The sequence below is a fragment of the Indicator indicator genome, chromosome 3 (genome assembly GCF_027791375.1).
Source record: "Indicator indicator isolate 239-I01 chromosome 3, UM_Iind_1.1, whole genome shotgun sequence".
NCBI lineage: Eukaryota > Metazoa > Chordata > Aves > Piciformes > Indicatoridae > Indicator > Indicator indicator.
Window position 1 is genome coordinate 38,217,095 of NC_072012.1, and position 25,180 is coordinate 38,242,274.

Below are 25,180 nucleotides of genomic sequence, written 5' to 3' on the forward strand. Positions count from 1 at the left end.
CTTCTTTCCAGACTTTTGAAGGTATGTCACTAGTACTGTAATTCATCCACTTCGTTTGGTATGGGCATCACAGCATGACTCTCAGAAATGTTTAAAAGCCATGAGCAGTAGGACTGCTGTTTAGTTATGTTTGAATTCAGTTTAAATCAGATCCCAGCTGTTTAAGTAGAAAAGAACTGGAAAACATTCTCACATAATATGGTATGCATTTGATAACCATTTTGGTTTGCTCATTTTTTCAGCCAAAGAAACATGAAGAAGAAGATGGCACTACAGACACTGCAACCTCATCATCCAACAATCATGAGAAGGACAGTGGGGTAGGACCTACAGATGAAAGTCTACGTAATGATGAGAGCTCAGAGCAAGAAAATGCACCTGAAGAGCAGAACAGCACTACCCTGCAGAGCAAACGAGAGCTGGGCCACAGCCAAGACACGTTAGGAAGCATTGAGCTCCAGTGCAATGAAAGCTTTGTGTCTGGGGAATACATTGAATCTGATTTCATAGGAAACCCAGAGGAGGAATGTGAAAGGTTTCGGCAGCTGTTGGAACTGAAGTGCAAGATTCGAAACCACGGGGAATATGACCTGTATTACTCAAGCAGCATGATAGGGTGCAACAGAAGAGAACAAGAAGGAGTGGAGCATGAGCTGCAGCTACTCAATGAGGAACTGAGAAACATTGAACTTGAATGTCAGAATATTATGCAAGCTCACAGGCTCCAAAAGGTGAAGGATCAATACGGAGACATTTGGGCTTTACATGATGAAGGGTTCAGGAATTATAACACCAGCATAGATGTACAAAGAAGCAAATTGGATGACATCGTGGAGCACCCTGAGAAGTCTGACAAGGACAGCTCCAGTGCCTACAACACGGCTGAAAGTTGCAGGAGCACTCCACTGACAGTGGAGCGGTCCCCTGATAATTCTCTCCAGAGAATGATCAGCATAACCAACAGGAAAAACCTGAGGACCACAATTGTAGCTAATCAGTCATCCTCAGGACAAAGCAACAGGGAGATAACCTCAGCCAAAACCAAGCCCACTGAACAAGACAGTGCTGCTGAGAACACAGTGCTGGCATCAGAAAGCAGTAAATTCACAGATGAGGAAAAGCAGAGCAGCGAGCACATTCCCTACCTGTCTCCATATCACAGCTCTTCTTATAGGTATGGGAATATACCTGCTCATGCAAAGCATTATCAAAGCTATATGCAACTGATCCAGCAGAAGTCTGCTGTGGAGTACGCCCAAAGCCAGCTCAGTCTGGTGAGCATGTGCAAAGACTCACAGAAGTGTGCAGAGCCCAAGATGGAATGGAAAGTGAAAATAAGGAGTGATGGTACGAGATACATCACAAAGAGACCAGTTCGAGACAGAATCCTGAAGGAACGTGCCTTAAAAATTAAAGAGGAGCGCAGTGGGATGACGACAGATGATGATACGATGAGCGAGATGAAGATGGGACGCTACTGGAGCAAAGAAGAGCGGAAGCAGCATTTGGTGCGAGCTAAGGAGCAGAGGAGGCGGCGTGAGTTCATGATGAGGAGCAGGCTGGAGTGTCTTAAGGAAAGTCCACAGAGTGGCAGCGAGGGCAAAAAGGAAATTAACATTATTGAATTGAGTCACAAAAAAATGATGAAAAAGAGAAACAAGAAAATCTTGGACAACTGGATGACAATCCAAGAACTGATGACACATGGTGCTAAATCTCCAGATGGCACAAGAGTGCACAATGCCTTTTTATCCGTTACTACTGTATGAACACAACTTCTTTCAGAGAGTATACTACCAGTTTAGGTAGAGTACTATTGCCTCGTTCAATGTGGCATTTTTATATATTTCGTGACTGTTTATAGTTTGACCTTTTTTGTAAGCAAAATTACCTGGTAACTTTTCATTTGTTTTTCATATAATGGTACCTTCTTTATCTGGCAGTCTTTCTTTATTCTGCAATATATTCATATTACTCATTTGTAGAAAAAAAAAAAAAGAAAAAATAAAAAAAAAGCAGAGAAGCTAATTAATTTCTTAAACTAATACATATTCTGTAAGTTAAGATCTGGATTTATTTCTCTAGTTTTCTTTTTTCTACTTTAGTAATGATACAATACCAAACCAAAATTCTTTATACTGTATCTTTGGCTTAACAATTTTCAAAGTTTTGCATCTTAGATTGTATCTGTTTATAAATCATATGCCACATCCCATTATATAGATAAGAATGACATTTTTCCAACCACACAATGTACAGTACATTTAATCTGTAAATTGCAATTGTATTTGTAAAGTGTAGGTGGGCAGTTCTCCTGTGTTATGTAGTGGCATTGGTCATGTAGCTGGGCAGTATGTGGTAATTGTGAAGATGAAAGAGAAATAAATTATTGCTTATCTTTAAGAAAAAAAATAAGGTCAAGAGTTCTTTGGTTTAAATAGACTATTTGCCTTTGAAAGATGAGTCATTTCACTATGCATGATAATTACAGCATATAGGGATTTCAAGAACGTGGAACACAATTCTGTAGACTAGTTCTGATGAATTAACTTCTCATTTTGCAGAACACATAGGAGTGAGTGTGGGTTTTGGCCGCCTTCTTCTTATCTGTTATTATTAGTTCATTGAACTATTCATCAATATATTACTGCATTGCATGATGCCAGGTAACTACTGTGGGTCCTTGCCCTGACTGAGCTTGGTATTTGTTATACACACACGAAACACAGAGAACATTCCTGACTGTGAGCCAAGTCAAAAGCAAGAACTACCAGTGGCTGTCACTGACGTTTTCATGGGAAGTGAGTTGAGGAAAAATATGGGATGAAAGGCAACTCGATGAGTTAAGGTTTGACTTTATTGTTGAGGACCATCCAAGTCATTTAGAAAAGCCCAGCTGGGAGCTGGGTGGGGCTCAAGAGTAGGACCAAGTTGCTGTCTTGCTTGCCTGATGGGAGTCATAGAATCATAGAATCAAGAAGGTTGGAAGAGACCTCAAGGATCATCGAGTCCAACCTGTCACCCTACACCTCATGACTATCTAAATCATGGCACCAAGTGCCACGTCCAATTCCCCCTTGAACACCTCCAGGGATGGTGACTCCACCACCTCCCTGGGCAGCCCATTCCAATGGCCAACCACTCTCTCTGTGAAGAACTTTCTCCTCACCTCCAGCTTAAACCTCCCCTGGCGCAGCTTGAGACTGTGTCCTCTTGTTCTGGTGCTGGTTGCCTGGGAGAAGAGACCAAACCCCTCCTGGCTACAACCTCCCTTCAGGTAGTTACAGACAGCAATGAGGTCTCCCCTGAGCCTTCTCTTCTCCAGGCTAAACAGTCCCAGCTCCCTCAGCCCCTCCTCATAGGGCTTGTGCTCAAGGCCTTTCACCAGCCTCGTTGCCCTTCTCTGGACATGCTCCGGCAATTCAACATCTTTCCTAAACTGAGGGGCCCAGAACTGGACACAGTACTCAAGGTGTGGCCTAACCAGTGCTGTGTACAGGGGTACAATGACCTCCCTGCTCCTGCTGGCCACACTATTCCTGATGCAGGCCAGGATGCCATTGGCTCTCTTGGCCACCTGGGCACACGGCTGGCTCATGTTCATGATCAACACCTGCTCCCAGCTTGGTGTCATCTGCAAATTTACTGATGATGGACTCAATCCCCTCATCCAGATCATCGATAAAGATATTGAACAGGATGGGGCCCAACACTGATCCCTAGGGCACACCACTAGTGACAGGCTGCCAGCTGGATGTGGCACCATTCACCACCACTCTCTGGGCTCAGCCCTCCAGCCAGTTCCTAACCTAGCGCAGAGTGCTGCTGTCCAATGTGTCATTGTCTCTCAATGCAACAAAGGCACCTTGGCTGCCACCAGAGCATCTTCTGAGGTGCTGATTGCAACCCAGTGAATTATGGCAAGCTGAAATGACTAGTCTTGGGCAGTTAGCAGGGCTGAAGTCTTCACCCAACAGCCCCTTTTTTGTTGTCCTCGTGTATGACTGACAGCAGTCTCTAACTGATGGAAGTTCTTTGGATAGGAGGATTAGGTGTTGAAATCACTTGTCATCCAACTTTAAAAGATATGCTTGAACATGCAAAAAGGCACATGACAGTATTTCCAATTTGTCCAATTCTGGAAATCAGTCCATCGTTTTCTATCCACTTTTGGCATCATGGCAGTTTTCTCTGCATCTCCAGTCATGTAATTACAGTTAAGAAAACTGCTCCCCCGAGAGCTTAGGAAAATGCCACTGACAAGCTCACAGTTTGGTAATAGGAAAATTCTTGCCACCAGAAGCTGGGAAACTACATGCTAAATCTTTACTAAACATACAGCTGGTTATATGCAATGAAACAGTCTTCCACTGTTTCCCATCAAATTAGAAAAAGTATGGAATCCAGGGCCAGAAAGGATCACGGGGTGATACAGTATTGATTCAAAGGGATATTACCAAGTTGCCTTCCAGCTGAGCCAGGGTATTGTATTTGACCAACCTAGGTCATCTAGAAAGGTACACATTCTTCTTCTGGTGACTTCAAAGCACATAGATTTAGCTGTTTCCCTCATTTCTTTCAAGTGATCATACTCATTCCTAATCAGAGGCTCCAGAGAATGGCCATTGTTAGGCCTTTCCCTTAAACACAGTACTTGCTATTTTCTTTCAATTATTAAATTATGACTCAGAGCTCCTCTTAGACTATTACAACATCCAAACTGAGAGAAGGTGAATCTTCAGAAAATGTAGAATTATGGTTTCATCACTGAGAAATAAAAGTGGAAAAATTGTTATCTAGTTAGTGAAAAGGGATGGGGGGGGGGGTGCTAAGTAATAGGGAATAATTAGAGAAACAAATAAACAGTGTTTATAGTGATGATATATTAGTAAGCTGTAAATGCAAATGCATCCCATTCTGAGGAGATCTGTCAAAAATCCAGTGAGAGACAGAGAGAAGAGAGGTGATACAGTAGTACTGCTGGTGGCACACTGTGATGTGGTTTCTAGCTCGACATGCCTGCCAGAGTTCAGCCACCTTGTCCCTCATTTTTCACCTACTGCAACTGACACCTCCCTACTTTAATGTGTTGGGGTTCCACCAGCCTATGGTTTTCTGTATTCTTTTTTCTTAATTATTAAGCTATTAAGTGACATTTCCTTTCTTCCCTGAGCAGTCATTGGGAGACATGTTGTGTTTTACCCTGATGAAATACCTCAGTTATTCCTGCTGGCATGGAAAATAAATGTGACCGCAGAGTGAGGCTGTGAGGTCACCCATGGTAGTAATGCAGCAGGAGTGAAGGGTAAGTGAGTGTTCTACTGCTCACTGCTCTCTGCTGGTTTCTCTGCAGGGTGGGACTCGAATGTTAAGCTTCCTCATCTCAGTAGTTTTTTATCAGTGAAATCCAAGGCTGACATCCCAGATGCAGTTTATTCCTGCATGTACTTTTTTTCCAAATGTCATCATTTTTAATGAGGAAAGTAACATTTTAGCACCAAGGCAATTTAAAAGAGAACAAAATACATTTCATGTTCTTGTTAATCTTTAAAGAAAAAAAAGACATGTCTGTGGTGAGAACTGGGGTTGTTTTCCATATGAAGGAACATTAAAAAAATGCTTTCCAACTGAAACAAGACCAGATCTTCCTTAAGAGGGTTGCTTGCAGCTCTGGGATAAAGAGCAAAAGGCAAGAAAGAGGAACTACATAGGTGTGTTATCATGGCTACATCACTGCTGGGGAAGGAGTTAATGTCCCACATAACCTTCCCCCAGCCCTGGCACCCAGCTGAGACCAATGGAAGGTAATTTTTTCCTATGAAACCAGCAAGATGGCCTTGTATAAAGAGTTATCTTGTGTCACTTGACAACTGTATTGCCAGCTAATTTACGACCATTGTTCACTGTAAGTAAGGTTAAAAGCTGCAAGGTATTCTGGATCTTCCTCTCCAATGTGAGTATCCTTAAAGGGGAAATTTATATTTTGTGTGATCTAAACCTACTGCACCAGATTATTATGTTTTTCAAAAGAAAAAAACTGATAACACTACCTAAATTGAACAAGAGCAATCAGAGCTGACATCTGGTCTGTGCTTGATGAGTTGCTCTGGAAGAGAGTTGCAAGGATTTCAGAAGAGATGATACAGCAACTTCTGCATTAGGCTTTTTGGACTCATGGGGATTGAATTACTCATTAATACCATGATGCCTGACTTCTTCCTTTTTTTTTTTTTTTTGACTAATGTTTATTTGCAAGCTCCATTTCTTGGTACAAATTACAGAACAGCACCCTCGGTGCATGACACAGCTTCAGTGCTAAAAAACTTCCTGACTCAAGGCTGTAATTACTCCAGGTCTTATTTTACTTGTGTTGTTTTTTTTTTTTAATCTTTAAGCTGCTAATCACAAATGTGTGTGCTAAGTGCTCTATTTAATACCCATTTTATGGTCCTACTGCTTTTTCAGAACATTTAATACTCTTGGGGAGCCAGGGTAAAATGAAAGTGATGAGGACTAGATGATCTCCAGAAGTCTGTTCTAACCTCTACCATTCTGTAATTCTAGCATTCTGTGGGACTGGCTAAAGCAAAACAGAGCAGCTGTCATAAGCCTGGTGGTGCTACTCTCTGCAAGAGGCTGGTGGGTAATACATGCTGGAGAAAAAAGAATATTGCAGAGGGATCATGAGCAGTTTTTTCTTTAAATGCCTTTGCTCTGAAGCACATTTCTTTGTTTAAAGAGGTTTTTTACAAACAAGATGAAGTAGCTCAAAGGAAGGGATTGTCTTATATACTGTCATTGGTGTGACAGCTATGGCTAGTGGAACAGAGCTGCAGGCATGATGCTGTCTGCTGATACGAACTGTAAAATAAAACTAACAGTTGAGTTATATCCAGATGTACCTGCTACTTTTCACACTCAGTAGACCAGGGATGGGGCAGAGCACAGGGCTAAGGCCTTATTAACTAAATAATCCATCTCATGCTGATATTCCCTGCTGAAAGCTTCTTTCTTCAGTAAAGGTACAAAGACAGCCCAAGACAGTATCCTCTGACATCCAAAAATCCAGAGGACATTAGAATGTCCCAGCACAATGTGTTCTGGGATATACTCAGAAACCAGGAAGGCTCATCAGCCATGTTTCAGAATGAAGATGTAGGCTTTCTTCCACTCCAGACTAATTCATAGGGTAAGGATGAGCTTCTAACTTTTGTGTTTGAATTTTAAATTTGGGTTAAAATTTTAATTTCCTGACTCTGTAAGCTTACGTTGCCCTTTTAAATCTTTTCCTTTTGCCTTTCGCATTTCCTTGTAAGGTAATAAGAAAGATGTTGAGTTGCTCAAACGTGTCCAGAGAAGGGCAACAAAGCTGGTGAGGGGTCTGGAGCACAAGCCCTATGAGGAGAGGCTGAGGGAGCTGGGGGTGTTTAGCCTGGAGAAGAGAAGGCTCAGGGGAGACCTCATTGCTGTCTACAACTACCTGAAGGGAGGATGTAGCCAGGAGGGGGTTGGTCTCTTCTCCCACACAACCAGCAACATAACAAGAGCACACAGTCTCAAGCTGTGCAGGTGGAAGTTCAGGCATGATCTTAGAAAGAAGATCACAAACGAGTGATTTGCCTGTGGGAATGGGCTGCCCAGGGAGGAGATGGGGTCAGCATCCCTGGAGGTGTTTAAGAGGAGACTGGATGAGTCACTTACTGCCATGGTCTAGTTGATTAGATAGGGTTGGGTGATCGGTTGGACTTGATGATCTTGGAGGTCTCTTCCAACCTCGTTGATTCTGTGATTTTGTGAAGAAATAGTGGAGGGGGAATTTCACTTTAAAAATGGTCGTCTTCTCACAGATCAGCTTATCAACACAAATGGAAACCCTCGTCTGACTGTAACTGTAGTTGAATTTAGGTGATTTGGTTCATTTGGTGTATTTCCTATGCCACTTGAAGTTCATTCTGCTGGAGTGCATTTCTGAGCCTTGGAGGAAAGGAAGACCTTTAAAAACACTTGTTCCCTCGTTTCTGAGGCACACAGTAATGTACACAATGCATATTAACCCAAATGCTTTTATAATGGGAGGTTTGCCACAAGCAAATCTATGGATGCATATACAAAGGGACATTTTGCTTTCTTTTGATTTTATAGGACCTACTTTACTCAGAACTTGATTTGCAAAGACAGACATTGGTTATACTCTTCCATATATTTTAAACAATTAAGACCCTAATTTTCAGCTCTTGGACTGCTGCTAAAGCAGATTAGGAAAACCTGCTTTGGCCTAGGAACAAAATGGTAAACTTCAAATACTGCAACATCTTCTCACAGAATCACAGAATGTTAGGGGTTGGAAGGGACTTCAAAAGATCATCGAGTGCAACCCCCTGCCAGAGCAAGATCACCTAGAGTAGGTCACACAGGAATGCATCCAGGCAAGCCTTGAATGTCTCCAGAGAAGGAGACTCCACAATCTCTTCGAGCGGCCTGTTCCGGTGTTCTGTCAACCCTCACAATGAAAAAGCTTTTCCTTATGTTTTTTTGGTAATTTATTGCGGTCAGCTGTTGGTCATCAAACCTCATAGCTTTATTTTCTTGCCCTACTTTACATCTGCACTGTGATAATGACTGGACATACCATGGTATTTGTTCTTCCAATACATTCCTGAAAGTGTTTAACTTACTGCTGAGTGCTAGGAGCAAATCAAAGTTGACATCTGGCTCCAGTGATGAAAAAAAAAAAAAAAGGCACAGAGAATTTTAAGTATAATGTGAGTATAGGAAACTCTCGTCTTGACAGTGGATAAAAAGCTAAAAGAAGAAAATTAAAATTGCATGATGAAAGATGAAAAGGTTGCATCACTGTTTAGACTACTGGACCTTGCAGGAAAAGTACTTAAAGAAAGAATGAAACAGAAAGTTAAGCAGGCGAGTATCACATAAAATTTACCACAGATCAAAATATTACATTTTTGCACATCAAAGGCAACTCTCCTATTTTCATAGGTTATTTAACCCCACTGGCAATCTTTGCAATGCATAAGTATTTTGATGGCATGCAAAGTGTCTTCTTAATGGTGTATCGACGCTATATAGTGAGCAGGTTGAACCGTTTAAGTATTCATGTCAGCAAAGATGCTGTCAAACGCCTGACTTGACGTGATATAAAAAATTAAAATCTAAAGAAGATATTCTGTTTTGTCACCTCCTTTTTTCCCCAAGTTTGGCACCTGGCTTCATGGTCAGGATAACGAAATGCACCTGGAAGACTGTATTTTGGTTCGAGTACAGGGAATTCAAATGAAAGCTCCTCAAACTCGACAGTTTAATTTACTTCCCTTAAGCTCTTTAATACCAAACTTATCAGTTCTCTCTGTTAGGCATTAACTTGTTAAATGAGTCTTAATTATACATAAGCAGATGGAGATTTGAATTAAAATTACCTTACACTCGAGTGGCTTTAGTTCATTATAACATATCTTCCTCTTAATCATTTAGGCAGCCTCATCATCTTTCATATAGAAAGTTATTAAAGTATTCTAATTTCCATATTTCTTCAAATACATTCACTATTAAATGACACGTAATACACATTAGTTGGTGACTTATACCGTGCAGTAGTTAGTGAGTTATTCATGTCAGTAACAATTTTTACACTTTCATGTCAAAAACCTTATTTCAAAGGTTTTATATTTACAGGATGTCTCATATTTTACCTTGTCTCAGGTTTTGGTGTGAAGTTGAATGCCTCTCCCTAGTTTTTTGCACTCCCATTAACTGAGGAGTTACATGGGTCTCACATGGATTCCATTCCCAAACAAAGTAGATGTTTTCTGGGAGCCTTGAAAAGATTTGGGAAAGAGATAAAATTTCTAGAGTAATTCTCCTTTTTTTTTAATCTTGCTTTGGCACTATCATCATCTCTGGATTCTCCAGAACCATGAAGATGCTGCCCCATTCGTCTGGCCTACAAAATTAAAAGAAAGTTTTTTTCCTAAAGGGAGAAAATTATTGAAAGGTTTTGGAGGTTCCAGTGGGCATCATCTCACCTAACCATAGTGATCTCCAAGGTGGAATAATAGTTAAATTAGTCATCTAGGTTAACAGGTTAAATTAGCTCCAGGAGACACCTTCAGAAGATAGCTGATTTCCCTCTTTAGGAAAGGTGTCCTGGTGGAGGACACTCGTCCAGCTGATTCAGGGGATCTAACTTTTACATAGCTTTAGCAGAGTGAAAAAAAATCTGTCAATGCCTTTCAAAAAAAGGATGGACAACAGGTAACCGAGTATGAAAAACTGTTTTGCCCTGTTTTTAGACTCCTGAATGCATATGCTGAGAGAGTCCTGTGTCTCTTTTAGACAGAGAGCAGTACCAACCAATTTAATCAACCCCTGCTATGTGCCTCCTGGGTAAAATCAAGAAAGAATTGAACAAAATGTGGCATTTTAGATCCAGTAAGCAATTTACAGCCATTCACAAAGCAAAGACCAGTGGGACTTTTCAAAGACAAAAGCATCCAATATTCCCTGCCAAAGGCAGCAGACTATTCTCAGCATCCCTTTAGCTAATATATTAACCAGGTATCTTCAGTGTCAAGTAGTGGGTCTATAATACAGAAATAACTCTGTTGGCTGGATGATGGAGAATGACAGCTCAGGCAAAAGGCTGAGTATGCATTGGCAAATGCTACTGCTGTTACCAAGCAAAGAGACAGGTCTGCACAAGGCTTTTGCAGAAATAATACAGTGCTATTTACCTAAGTGTGTTTAGAAGGAAAAAATACTTGCATCCTGGGAACCTCAGCAAGATGTGGGCCTTTGCTCCTCTGGAAGCCCTGCTGCACTTTAGGATGTGGATTTATCATGGTTAATCCCAATGGATTCTGGTTCTGCTTCCTTGAGAGAGGATGCTGCTGCTTGACTTACAGGAGGCTTATAAGAAAGAAACCTCACATTTTGTGAGGACCAGAGAAGATGGAGTTGTTATTTAATGGCAATCTATGAATTCAGTGTGAATTTTCTGCACTTGTTTTTAAAAACTGCAAAATGTACCCTGAATATCACAGAATGTTGGAAGGGACTTCCAGAAATCACTCCCTGCCAAAAGCAGGATCACTTAGGGTAGTCCACACAGGAATGCATCCAGGTGGGTTTTGAAAGTCTCCAGAGAAGGAGACTCTACAACATCTCTGGGCAGCCTGTTCCAGTGCTCTGTCACCCTCACTGTAAAGAAGTTTCTCCTCATGTTGAGGTGAAACCTTCTATGTTCAAGTTTGTATCCATTGTTCCTTGTCTTATTACTGTGCACCACTGAGAAGAGATTGGCCCCATCCACTTGACACCCACCCCTCAGGTATTTATAGACATTGATCAGATCCCTTCTCAGTCTTCTCAAGACAGCCCCAGGTCTCTCAGTCTCTCTTCACAGGGGAGATGCTGAAGTCCCCTAATCATCCTCATGGCTTTCACAGTTGCAGCTTATTTGAATTTTTCAGCTGTTTTCTTCACATGCCTGCAAGAATTTTAAGGATTAGTAGTATAAAGGTGAGCAAAAAACTTAAATGAGTTGTGAAATTATATGTTCCTCCACTGAGATCTAAATGCTCTAAATAATAAGCCAGAAGTGATTTGTAATCTTCACTAGCAAATCATATGGTAAGAGCCTGTCATCCCCTCCTGAGGCATTTTGGAAATTTTATGAAAAATGCAACTGGAAAGGTGCAAAAGGACTGAATTTCCCTTCCTGATGGGCAGTGTGTGTGTGAACGTGTGTGAACGTGTGTGATTGGTGTGGGTGTAACCTCAGGAAGAAGGCGTTACAGACAGCAAGTGAAGCAGTTCCTGCCTTTCTGCTTATCCACCAAAGACCAGGACAAGGATGTACTAAGGTTTATGCCACCATGTTCTGCACATAATGTGTTTTTTTTCAAGGAAGAAGTCATAAAAATAGAAACTACTGTACAAGGCAAAGGAGGCAGAAGACCTGCATGGATGAGCAAGTTGCTTCTAGAAAAAAGTCAAATGGAAGAAGGAAATTTACATCATGGAGAAAAAGGGACTGGTCACTTGGGAGTAATACAGAAATGCTGCCACAGTATGTAGGGTTGCAACAAGAAAAGCTAAGGCCCTTCTGGATTTAAATCTGGTAAAGGATGTGAAAGACAACAGGAAGGACTTCTTCGAGTCCCTCAGTAGGAAAAGGAAGACTAGGGAAAATGTGACCCACTGCTGATTAAGGTGGATGCCCTTGTGACAGAGGATACAGAGAAGGAGGAGTTAATTAATGCCTTCTTTTCTTCACTCTTTACTGCTGAGACTGGCCCTAGGGAATCATAGGCCCTGGAAGCAAGAGAGAAAGTCTGGAGGAAAGAAGACACTCCCTTAATTTGGTCCACAGGAGGACCACAAAGATGACCAGAGGTCTGGAGCAGAGGGGTTTGGAATTAAATGATCTCTAAGGTCCCTTCCAACTTAAGCCATTCTATCATTCTATGATTTTATGACAAGAGGAAATGGCCTTAAATTGGACCACTGATGGACTCACCATCCCTGGAGGTGTTCAATGGCCATGGTGGTGTTGGATTGACAGTTAGACTTCATGACCTTAGAGGTCTTTTTCAACTGAAACAATTGTGTGATTCTATCATTCTAAACATAAAACAAAAACTCATTTACTTTGAGGGTGATGAGGCAGTGGAACAAGCTGCCTAGAGAGGTTGTAGAGTCTCCTTCTCTGGAGGCTTTCACAACTCACCTGGATGTGTTTCTGTACAACCTGATCTAGGTGAACCTGCTTTAGCACAGGAGTTAGACTAGATCCCCAGAGGTCCCTTTTGACCCTTAACATTTTGTGATTTTTCTCTTTCTAGGTTGCCCTTAAAGAGTTCATGCTTTCTGTAAACTGGCTATGCATCTGAAGGCCGGGAAAATGCTGTATTTAAGCTGGGGCACATCTTTAAACTCATTAATTCTTCTGATGGATAGTATTGTAGGGCCCAGTTTTCTTGAAGACTCCTGCTCTTCTCGGCAATGCCCAATGACAGGACAAGCGACAATGGGTGGAAGCTGAGGCACAGGAAGTTCCATGTAAACATGAGGAAAATTTTTTATGATGTGAGTGCTCAAACACTGGCATAGGTTAACCAGATAGGTTGAGAGGCCTCCAGACTTGGAGATATTCAAAACTTTACTGAACGCTTCCCTGAGTAAACCTGCTTTGAGCAGGGTGTTGGATGATGAGGTGCTGATCACTAAAGGTAGCTTCCAGCCTCTATGATTCTGTGATTCTATGTGATTCTGTGGTAAATTACAAGCACAATGCTTGCAACTGTTAAGAGAAGCCAATGAGAGTGAATCAGTCCCAGGGACTGTATAAGTCATCAAGTGCTTTGGCTTCTAACTGCAACTCACAGACACAAAGCCTTTGGCACATTTTACCTATGAAATCCAACCCATTACCATCAACCGAAGGAGTTCAGCAGTATCCTGAAGTATACCTGCAGCACCATTCCAGAGAATGTAACCTCACCAACAAGCAAACCCCATCTTCCAACAGTCCCATTTTTCCATGACAGCATTTGGATTAAGTGCCCAAACCCATAACCTTGGAGTTTCTAGAACAAAACAGTGTTTTCAGCTCTTGGTTCTTTTCACCAAGGGCAACCTACAACCAGTATGAGAATGTAATGTTAACATCTAATTGCATCATATTAGGAGTTTGACATTGCATCTTCCTAATGCTTGTTTTGCAGGAGCTAGTGTAGAAATACAATCATATTAACACTCTGAAAGCAAACACAGAGGTGATATAAATTGTTAATGCTATCTTCCTTTAAGCAGCTTGTTTAAACAGTGCATTGGTGTGTGAGAAAGTGCCAGCCTTTCAGTCTTTCCAAATAGTGCAACGCTTGCAGTTCACTGCAGAATAAACGTATACATAATGTTTAAGGTAACAGATGTTCATTTGCTGTATGTTCCCTTGAGTGCCCAATCTTTTGCCTGCATTCTGCTATCATTTGTCTGAGAACCACCTGTGAGCCAGCACAGCAGTTTTAGACACGAGATTGCCTCTCTGAGATGTCACGTACAAGAATGGTGCTTTTTGTTGATGTGTATTCCTGTAAGTCTTTCTCTGTTTTTCCTTCCTATGAGTGGGACCATTACTTCTTCTGACTTGCATCATCAGACTGGAAACGTCAGCCTCTGTGCAGAAATGCTGCAAAGCTGCTTGGACTCTTCAGGTTTTGAAGATCAGCCTTTAAACCAACTAATTAAGTTTTCTGCTTGCTGCCATTGAAAGCCTCAGTCAGATATAATTAAAACTGAGCAGCAGATGACAGCGGTGGCATTTGTCAGAATCATCCAGTGGTTCAAATACCAGTTCTGACAGAAATGTCAGACTGATAACACTCCCATCTTCCCCTTGCATGCCAGGAAAAGCAGGGAGAACTTTTATTATAAATGCCTGACTGATAACCTTTATGAATCCCAGAAGACCAAACGCAACACATAAAATTTCATTATCCTAAGTGAGGATGCTTATTTCCCATGAAGTAAACCCTGCAGCTCTTTGAGCTTCCTTGTAATGTCTGTGCCTTTTGGGACAACCTTTCAGAAATTTAAAGAGGAAAATAACCCTGATCCTGAAGTATGGGTGATTCCAGCCTTGCAAACAGCTAAGCTGGAAGAGATTCCTTAGAGAATTAATGAGCTGAAACTAAATCAACATATTCCTCAGATAGAAAGGGCAAACCCATAACACGTCTGTGTAAGCTATCCTTGAGCTGTACAGAAAGGTGAGAAGACAGAGTTCTTCCTGTGCAGACTTTAAATTGAACTGTTATGGCTGAAGATCACAGAGCAGTGGAGTAAACAACAGAGACAGCCGAGAACAAATGGATAGGGAAAAATTACTTTTGGAAACATTTTGAGATTACATTTGCTGCAGCTTCACATAGAGGTTTTCTCTATTTTGTCTCATCAGTTTTGCCAGCACATTTATAATGTGCTTTTCCTGCCACACTGTCTTTCTTGCTTGAGAATTTGGGCATTTTCCCTTCTTTTCTTTCTTTCCTTTCTTTCCTTTCTTTCTTTCTTTCTTTCTTTCTTTCTTTCTTTCTTTCTTTCTTTCTTTCTTTCTTTCTTTCCTTTCTTTCTTTCTTTCTTTCTTTCTTTCTCTCTTTCTTTCTTTCTTTCTTTCTTTCTTTCTTTCTTTCTTTCTTTCTTTCTTTCTTTCTTTCTTTCTTTCTTTCTTTCTTTCTTTCTTTCTTTCTTTCTTTCTTTCTTTCTTTCTTTCTTTCTTTCCTTCTTTCTTTCCTTCTTTCTTTCCTTCTTTCTTTCCTTCTTTCTTTTCCTTTCTTTTTCTTTCTTTCCTTCTTTTCTCTCTGTCCTTCTTTTCTCTTTCCTTCTTTTCTTTCTTTCTTTCTTCCTTTCTTTCTTTTTTTTCTTTCTTTTTCTTCCTTCCTTTCTTTCTTTTTTCTTTCTTTCCTTATTTTCTTTCTTTTTCTTTCTTTTATTTCTTTCCTTCTTTTCTCTCTGTCCTTCTTTTCTCTTTCCTTCTTTGCTTTCTTTCTTTCTTCTTTCTTTCTTTCTTTTCTTTCTTTCTTTTCTTTCTTTCTTTCTTTTCTTTCTTTCTTTTTTCTTTCTCTTTCTTTTTCTTCCTTCCTTCCTTCCTTCCTTCCTTCCTTCCTTCTTTCCTTCCTTCCTTCCTTCTTTTTTCTTTCTTTCTTTTCTTCTTTCTTTCCTTCTTTCCTTCTTTCTTGCTTTAACTAAATGGAGAGCACAAGGGAGAAGATACTGGAAAGAGAATCGGTGGCAATTTGAAGCTGCAGCAGTGCTGGTGTTGTCTCAAAGTCCCTCAGCTCTGCTCTTCCCTGTAGCAATAGCGTGTTGTCTGTGTTTTGCCCAGAAAGCAGCCCTCATCACAGCGAACCGAAGGGGAGGGCATGTGCCAGTTGTACTGTATTGAGTAGTTCCCCGGGGAAGATGCATGCAGTGGGTGGCTCAGTGACTCAGCCTCGGGGCTCTGAGCTGTGGCAGTAGGATGATCAGGGTGCAGCTCTACTGCAGGTGGTTCAGTTGGACTGAGGGAAGTCCTTACAACTTGAGCTGGTTACAGTGGGGTTATAACTTCAAAGTACAGGTGGATATTGCAAATATCTGTGTGAGCAACTCAAGATTTTGACTTACTAGGCATGACAAACCATTAAAAATAAAACTGGCTGCTGCTATTAAGTAATAATTATATTGTAGTCATGAAAGAAACTACCAAGCCCAAATATGCTTCTTAAAATGTATTTGTAGAGGTGAACCTGATCATCTACTTTCCCACTTCTACTATGTCTTATCATCAGGAAAATCATATATCCTAGACATAGTCAGACCTGAGGCCATGTTTTGCTCTTAAAGAGAGATCTTGCTGCTGGGGGCACGCAAATATTTCTATTACATTGCCTTTTTGTATTGCTGGTGAACAGGTTGCTATCCCATCTACTTCTAGGAGTACTTGTATTGCTGTATTACCTTAGCTCTGCAGTAGTTTAGATTTGCAGATGACGGTCTGTGATCTGATCAGGATCAGCTTTTCTCTTTTGCTATTGATCTCAGCAGACCGCATGATACTGTGCTGTGCACTGAATGCAAGGGCACCAGCTTCTGTCTAAGCTCCTTCCATTGTAGTAAGTAATCAAAGGATATTTACACTTTCTTTTGACCTTTATTAAATAACTAGGCATGTTAATCAGGATGTTTTGAGATGAGATGAAGTCTGGAAGGTTTCTATTCTGGGATGTAAAGGTCTCAGGGATCACCCTTAGTATTTGTGGCGGAACTGCATTGAAATTAACATATTACAGCAGATTGTGTCAGACTGGATTACAAACTTTTCTGAAGCAGGGTGAGCAGAAAGGTCACATTCCTCATCAGTTCATGAGAATATCCAGGGAGGTTAAGTTCTTCTTCCAGGAAATAAAATCAGAGTTTCCCATTTTTCAGGTCCCAGCTGTGCCTTTGAATTCCCATTTGCTTTGAGCAAGACAGCTAGCTTCATTACCTAGGCACATTATTTTGGTTTCAGAAAGGATCTTTACTGAAATTATTACATGCCATTATCAAAGGTCCTTTTGTGGTGACTGCAGTTAATACAGAGTTCTTTGTAGCCTGCTCATCTGCACACAAGTGCATATTGTGTCCTTTGTATTCTGTCAACTGCAGGACTTGTAGAATGATCTTCTGCCCCCAAAATTAATTTCACACATTTCACTACTATGCAAATAAAATGGGAAAAATAGTTCCCTGATTTCTTTCGATGGACTGAAGCTGGTGGCTCAGGACTGCTTACTCAAGTCGCAGCATATAATGGGAAATGCCTACACATTGGTGTCTGTCAAAGCCACACAATAGGCAAGCAGCTGAGCGTTGTGGCAGCCATCTCCACTCAGAGGCAGGATAATGACATTGCAGCTCAAGTGGAAGGATGAGCTTGCCTTGGCTTCATGCTTCAGCATGCTATTGAAGTGACAGGCTATTTTCCATTGGTGGTTTGGAAATCTTTTTATTTTATTAATCCTCTTGTCAAGGAACAAAACCGGAGTTTTCTCTCCTGTTAAACACTGCTGCAAAATCTCACAGCTCCCAGAGGCTTTATTTCTGTCCACACTGCCTTTGGGCAAGCCAGGTATACTCAGGCTCTGCTTTTCTCTGCCTGCTTTTGTCCCCTGCATGCCTGGGCCAGGGAGCAGGGTCAGCAAGCTGAAAGTGTCAGGCCACTGTTTTGGAGATGCAGTTTGCTCTTGTGGGAAGGAGAGGCAGACAGTTTAACTTGTGCAGGGGGCACATGAGCATCTGCCACGCTTCACAGTATGGTGAGCAATGCAAGGTTATTACCAAAAACCCAACAAGGTCTTTTCAGAACACATCTTCTCCCTAGGACATCTCCCACAGAACTATCCTAGATAAAATACTGCATTTTAATATTTTTTTCTTTTGATTTCATCTTGTATCTACCCCTTTTTTTATATATATATTTTTTTTTCTTTTACAAAAGCATGCTGTCTTTCAATTAACATAGTAATGACCTATTGTCACCTGTTACCATGCTAATCCTGAGCTGGTGTGAAATTACTTTATAATAAACACTATGGAGTTCTGACTTTCAATTAATTTTTCACATGCTGTGCTAAATCAGATTAACTGTACCTCACCCTTTTGACCACAGACATAATTCCTTCCTTATAATGAAATAGAGGATTAATTTATATGAGGCATATCTATACACATTTGCAAATAAATGTAAAGACAGACTTTGTACCATATTTGCATTGCTTGCTATGTCAGGTTGAATACAGACTTCCTGAGATTATTAATTTCTGTGTTCACTGGGGTGGTGAAGGCTACAGCTGGAGTTTGTACTATTATTATTTTCACTAAATGTCTACAACTAAGAACGGGTAAAGAAACGGAGTACTAAGAGATTGGTACCTTCCACAGGGAATTATGATGAACTGAAAAAAATAAGTAAACACTGCAGAAGTAACTGGATCACCACTGATTTACTACATTGCCTGTCATCCTTCTTGGATGTACATATTTCCAACCTGCCCAAATATAATAAATGCAGATTTTTGCTCTTTTTAATAGTCATTAGTGTTATTCAAATCCTGTACAGCAGTATGGAGAAACTGTACAAAGCAACTATTTTAAAAATATATCTTCAGTGCAGGAAAAGCTTCCAAAAACTCTTTCTGATTTTGGTAACTTCAAAAATATAGTAGATTACTACCTACTATGCCATTTCATAATCAAAAAGTGATACAGAGCCAGTGCTGACACTTGTTTTTTCTCCACACACTCTCCTTCTTTATACAGCTTTGTTTTGAAGTGACCAAACGTGCAGACTCATTGCATCTATGAAATTTCTCCTTGGAAAAGCAGCAAAATCAAAGAGGTGATATTTCTGCAGGTTCATGGATGCCTGTATCTGTCTGTGCTAGTTGCTCCTTTGATTCAATTCACCATGTTTGCTGGTCCAAATCCTGGAGGTCTTCACCCAGTTACTTGAAGTAATTTAGCTTCTTGAGAACCACCTGAGCAAACTGTCTGGCCAAAACCAAGCCCCATTCCTGCCACTTGGTTGGGGGTTTTTGTTTGGTTGGTTATTTCTTTCTTTTAACTTGCTCTGCTGAACTAAACAGTTCAGACCTAGGCTGGAGCAACTTGCACCCAGCTGTACCACTCCGTATGTACCCACTTGAGCTCCTTATGTCTGACCTGATGTGTCAGAGCAACACCAGGACTATGCCAGATGTTCAGATTTAACTCCCACTCACGAGTCTTCATCACTGGAGCAGACTGTGGGCCACCTTTTGCTAATCCAGAGAAGTGCACCTTATGCATTAGCAAGGGTGAATTTACTGGCCAGTAGTGTACCTTTGAGATGGCAAGTGACTGTCTTCAGGCAGACTAGACCATCTCCAAGAGTCCTCCCAAGAAGGGCTGCAACCTCACCCATCACAGGAACAGAGGAGTTTTACACATTTCCCAAACTATATTTAAAAAAGATATCCACTGAGAATGAAAGCACAGCCTTGACACTCATCAGCCATGGCTCCTTCCCGGGGAGTAGGAACCTTGGCTGCTGTGATGGTTTGAAACTGTCTTTTTAATTTTTCCTTGCAAAGTTCAAAACAGAGAAAGTGAAAGAATGTAAATAAGTCACTACTGGGTGTAAGAAAGCAAAATAACGATTGTTCTAAACACTTCCATTGGATAGATAGAAATGTTTAAGAACTGTTATCCACTTACCATATCATACAAACCCTAAGAAATCTAGAAAGTCCATGTCCACCTCTCCTTTGGAACAGCAACTGATTTTAATGTACATTTTTTTAGTACATTTTACACTTGCAAGAACAGGACTAGCTGAGATTAAAGACACTTTTCATTTGTGTTTACTGTTGCTTCTTTGAAATACTAGCACTGCTGCACACCAGGAAAAAGTCATCACATATTCAGTTTATCGGCTTAATATTGAAAATTCAATGCACTCTTTTTTATTGCTTTTCTCACACTATTTATGAAGTCAAAGTGTACAATAATAAAACAGAAAACAAGAGACCTACCTAGAAGGATAAGAAACAGAAAAATGACCTACAGGGTGTGAGAGCTGGGTATTTTTGTCACCATGGTGCAGGTTGTATCAATAAGGTGAATGTACTGGTATTAGCATTTGGAGTAATGCATTCCAGGAACAACAAAGTGAGTTAAACCTAGTTAAATCAGGTCAAACAAGCACAGTCTCCACGAGGAGATTAAGGTGGTCAGAATAGACATCAAATTATTTTTTCATTTTTTCCTTAGGACTTTCTATTGCACATCTGTAATGAAAGGTCTTATCTCTGCCTTTTATTATGTAGCTTTTTAACCATATGGATGATATGACTTGGACTGGTTCCAGCTTTGTTATTGAAAATCTGCTTTCAAATGCAAAAATAAAAACACTGAAGTAATAGCTGTTACTTTGTGTACAGTGATGGTACTAAATGAATGAGTCATTAATAGCTTTTTTTTTAATGTTGTTATTTCAAAATGCTTTACCAAATGTCCATAAAAAACCTTCACCATTACTACTACTTCCACCCAACTGCATATATAACCTGATTACAAGCCCTAACCACATTGCTATAATCTGTCTCTCTCTCACACACACACACATATTTCTTTCAAGCATCTTCTTTGCTTTGAAGGAAGCAAAGAGAGGAGAGATCACATAAAATGCTCCTGTCATTATTGCCTGGAGAGGAGAAATGCCTTCAGCTACCCAATTACGGTTTTCCAGTCAGCAAAGCTCACTCCAGTTTCCCCATCAGATGTTAAAGTATTGACAGCTCCTGTCTCTCATGCACTGCAAATCAAAACATCCTAAAAGTAAATTGGGATACAGCAGTAGTCCCCTCACCATGTAACACAGGTCACCAGCTCTCTTATTGTATTGCCCTTCTGCTTTAGTAGATATAGGGCATTAATGAAGGTATGGGGGGAAAGTAAACTTAACAAGACTGCATTTCAGTTTGAAGTGGTTGGTAAGTACTGATGATGATCTTCCTTCATACACATGCCTGCTTTCTACATCTTTGATCACATGATAATAACATGATGGAAAGTGGTGATCCAGAGGCTGCAGTGCTCAGCACTAGGTAAAATCAAGGAAGGGCAATGAGAGCTGTGTTTCACCATGCTACCTTAATCTATGTTAGGGGAGAGGAGCAGGTCCAGAGGAGGGCCACAGAAGTGATCAGGGGGTTGGAGCACCTGTGCTGTGAAGACAGGCTGAGGGAGCTGGGGTGGTTCAGCCTGGAGAAGAGAAGGCTCTGGGGAGACCTTATGATGACCTTCCAGTATCTGAATGAGGCCTATGAGAAGGATAGAGAGACTGTTTACAACGGCCTGCAGTGATACGCTGAGGGTCAATGGCTTCAAACTAGAGAAGAGCAGACTGAGATTGGATGTTAGGAACAGGTTCTTTACCATGAAGGCAGTGGAACACTGAAACAGGTTGCCCAGGGTGGTAGCTGGGGGGCCCATCCCTGGAGATATTCAAGGTGAGGCTTGACAGGGCTCTGGGCAGCCTGATCTAGTTGAGGATGTCCCTGCTGACTCCAGAGGGCATTGGACTAGATGACCTTTGGAGATCCCTTTCAACCCAGACCATTCTATGATTCTGTGAGTTGCCTTATGCATACATGGGCCCTTTTGACCAACTGGTTGTGTCTTCTCCACCAGTGTCTACCTCAGATTTATATTTCCTGTGGTTCCTGTGTCTGTCTACAGGCTGGGATCAGAGTGGCTGGAGAGCAGCCAGGCAGAGAGGGACCTGGGGGTGCTGGTTGACAGTAGGCTGAACATGAGCCAGCAGTGTGCCCAGGTTGCAAGAAGGCTAATGGCATCCTGGCCTGCATCAGGAATAGCATGGCCAGCAGGAGCAGGGAAGTCATTCTGCCCATGTACTCAGCACTGGTTAGACCACACCTTGAGTACTGCATCCAATTCAGTTTAAGAAGGACATTGAGATTCTTGAACATGTCCAGAGGAGGGCAATAGACTGGTGAGAGGTCTCCAGGACAAGCCCTGTGAGGAGAGATTGAGGGAGCTGGAGAAGAGGAGGCTCAGGGGAGACCTTATGCTCTCTACAACAACCTGAAAGGAGCTTGTAGACAGGTGGGAGTTGGTCTCTTCTCCCAGGCAAACAGCACCAGAACAAGAGGACACAGTCTCAAACTGCACCAGGGGAAGTTTAGGCTTGAGGTGAGAAGAAAGTTCTTCACAGAAAGAGTAATTGGCCAGTGGAATGTGCTGCCCAGGGAGGTGGTGGAGTCACCCTCCCTGGAGGTGTTCAAAAAAAGATTGTATATGGCATTTGGAGCCATGGTTTAGTTGTCAGGAAGTGTTAGGTTATTAGGTAATAGGTTGGACTTGATGATCTCTGAGGTCTTTTCCAACCTGGTTAACTCTGTGTTCTCTGATTCTGTGCCTAGCTCTGGGCTCTGCTCTGTCCCTTTTGGAAACAAGCTCCATGAGGAGGCCTGAGAGTGTGAAACAGTAGACTTTTCTAGGCATGCAGCATGAAGAAGGTAAAGATGCTCAGCTGTTGTGGACAAAGGGGGAAAATGGGGGCGGGGGGTGCGTGTAAAACCTGAGGCCAATTAAAAGATGTTAAAAATATAGAGACATCTGTAATTTAGCTAGAGTATGGGAGGGGGAAAAATGGAAGAATTATACTTTCAGAGTGGATGAGGTTGTGAGTTTTGGTGATGAGCAGAAACAAGCGTCTGAGTTGCAAATGCTGTGCAATGCTTCACTGGGCAATAGGGTAGAACAAAGCATCACTACAGCTCACACAAAAAGGTCCAAAGTAACCTAAAAATAACCTTTGACCAGTAGGAGAGAAGGGAGCATCTTCTTGACTAGTCCTCAACTGCAGTTAGCAAAATCAGTGAAAAAGATCCCATTGAGCAGTCTCCTGGTGGGTGTTGTATTATTGGAGCAAATCAAATTGTTGCTGGGAATATGCAAGCAGCGAAAGAACTGACTGAACCAAGATTCTTTCCCAGATATTCACAGATAAGTAAGTTTGTCATTAATGACATGCCAGTGAATATAAAAACATCCTCCTGAACCAGGAGGTTCTGTCAGGTGATGTGCCTTGAGAAATGAGGAATCAGTTGATTACAAGCTGTAGAAAATGAATGTTTTTTCCTCTCCAGCTCAACACCTAGGACAGACATAATTCAACTGACAAAAATTTGTGCTCAAGACATTTGAATATAAAAGCAGCTATTCCTCTGGCACCATCAAAAGAAGAAAAGCACAGATGAACAGGTATCTTAAATGAGTTCAAGAAGTAGGTCATTAACAAGAATGTAATGATGACAGAATTGGTTTCTGCAACAACAGATGGAAGCACAGGTATAACTGGATCCAAAACGTCATTGCTCATAATCATCAGCAAATGCTCTGTGGAAACATGAATGATTTTAAGTATTATGGGAGCAGTAGTAAAAGGAAAAAAAAACTACACACAAAAAACCAAAACCCAAACCTCAACTCTGTTAATTCCATTTGAGTCAGAGGCCTTTGTGTTTCAAAGGCTGCTCGATTAAGCTGCTGCAGCCTGTAATGATCTAATTTTGCACACTGAGATGAATGAGATGCATGAGCAGAGGTATGGTTTTGCTGAGGCTTTTGCTCTGCTTAAGATCAGAAGTCTTCAAATCAGGAAATGAAAACTCTCTTATGATCCTTCTGGAAAGATGAGTTTACTTTTCATTTCTCATTTCTGACTGACTTAGCTACAAAGCAAATGAACATTAAAGTTGGCAGAAAATGGCAGAACATTACTGAGATGCTTCATGCAGTGAGTTCATTCAAAGCTGAATGAATAAGTCAGAAAGAAAATATTACAGCATTTCATGGTTGTGTGAGAAAACTTAGAGGACTGTCAAGGCAAAAGTAAATGGAAACACCAAGAGGAATCATGACTGAGTCACACAGTCTATTAGGACAGCCCTATCTTTGTCTCCCCTTAAGGCTGACGATGGTGTGGGTGTCAGTGCAAGAGCAGAAGGGCTGGAGAAGCAAGAAGCAAAGAGGAACTTCACTCAATCCTACAGACAAAAGCTTGCATCTTCTAATGCCAGAGTTGTGCAGCTTTGTGGCAGGAAAAGCCTCCAGCCTGCAAGTCTGTCCCAGACATCTAACTCAGGTCCACAAGACAGCAGTGTTTCAAGGGGACAGGACTTGCAGAAAGGCTGCCTCCTCAGCATTTTCCACACTGAGTGTCACCCAGAGTCCCGGACACCATGAGCTGTGTACCCATCCAACACAACCCATTCAATGGAGAGGAAGCTTATGTGCCTCACCCACCCCTGTGGCTTCAGGGAGCTGTGCTTTGGCTTTTATGCTCTGCACATCTCAGTGCTGCCTGGGGCCAAGGAACTTCACTACTGCAGGAGATGCAATAGCGACACCTGTGGTGGAGCCTTCCTGTGTCCTGGGAGCGCTCCAGAGATCCTACTATACACTGTTTTACCAAGGCACTTGGTCTCAGAAGAGCTCTCTGAGTAATTGTAATAATTCATTGCACCTCCAGAAATAAGGAAAGTTTTATCAGGACCAGGTCAGAAAGAGAATACTCTCCTTGCCCTTCAGAGGCCAAGGAAATCTAGGTAATCAGCTCAGGGGGCTCATGGTGCAATGTTATCACCTGACATATTGGCAGGTTTTCAGCTTCTACCCCATAAAAAGTTAAGTTCAAATACTCTGATTTAGTTCAACAGAGGAGCTGGGGTGGGAAATTAGGGAATGTGTCCCAGATACTATTAAAGGTTAGAGAATAGATCTCTGTAACTCAGTGGCATCTTGTGTTTTACTTTCCCATACTCTCTTGTGATACTAGTGGAGGCCAAAACAGGCCTAGGAGGTCAGTTTGCCTGAGATCTTTGCTACAAACAAATTTATCAGCCTTTAAGGCAAAATAATCTGCTGCATTTGGTGGCACAGCAACAAGCCCTCTCTGCTGTAGCAGTACCTCCTGTACTGATTTCCCAACCCCTGTTTTGTTTTCCTGCACTGGAGAAGTACCTCTCTATAGAAATGTTTTTCCCCAACAAAATGTTTTGGGGGAGTAACTCAGCAT

The 25,180-nt window shown here is 41.5% G+C and overlaps 1 protein-coding gene across 2 annotated transcripts in view; it reads left to right on the forward strand.

Moving 5' to 3' along the window:
* Positions 1 to 1,769, forward strand: part of PDZRN4 (PDZ domain containing ring finger 4) — a 246,061-nt gene extending 244,292 nt beyond the window's left edge. For both annotated transcript variants that reach the window (XM_054399580.1, XM_054399581.1), the window contains one exon: positions 243 to 1,769. In XM_054399580.1, coding sequence (XP_054255555.1) covers positions 243 to 1,769 — 1,527 coding nt within the window. The remainder of the gene's footprint in view (positions 1 to 242) is intronic.
* The last annotated feature ends 23,411 nt before the right edge of the window (positions 1,770 to 25,180 follow it).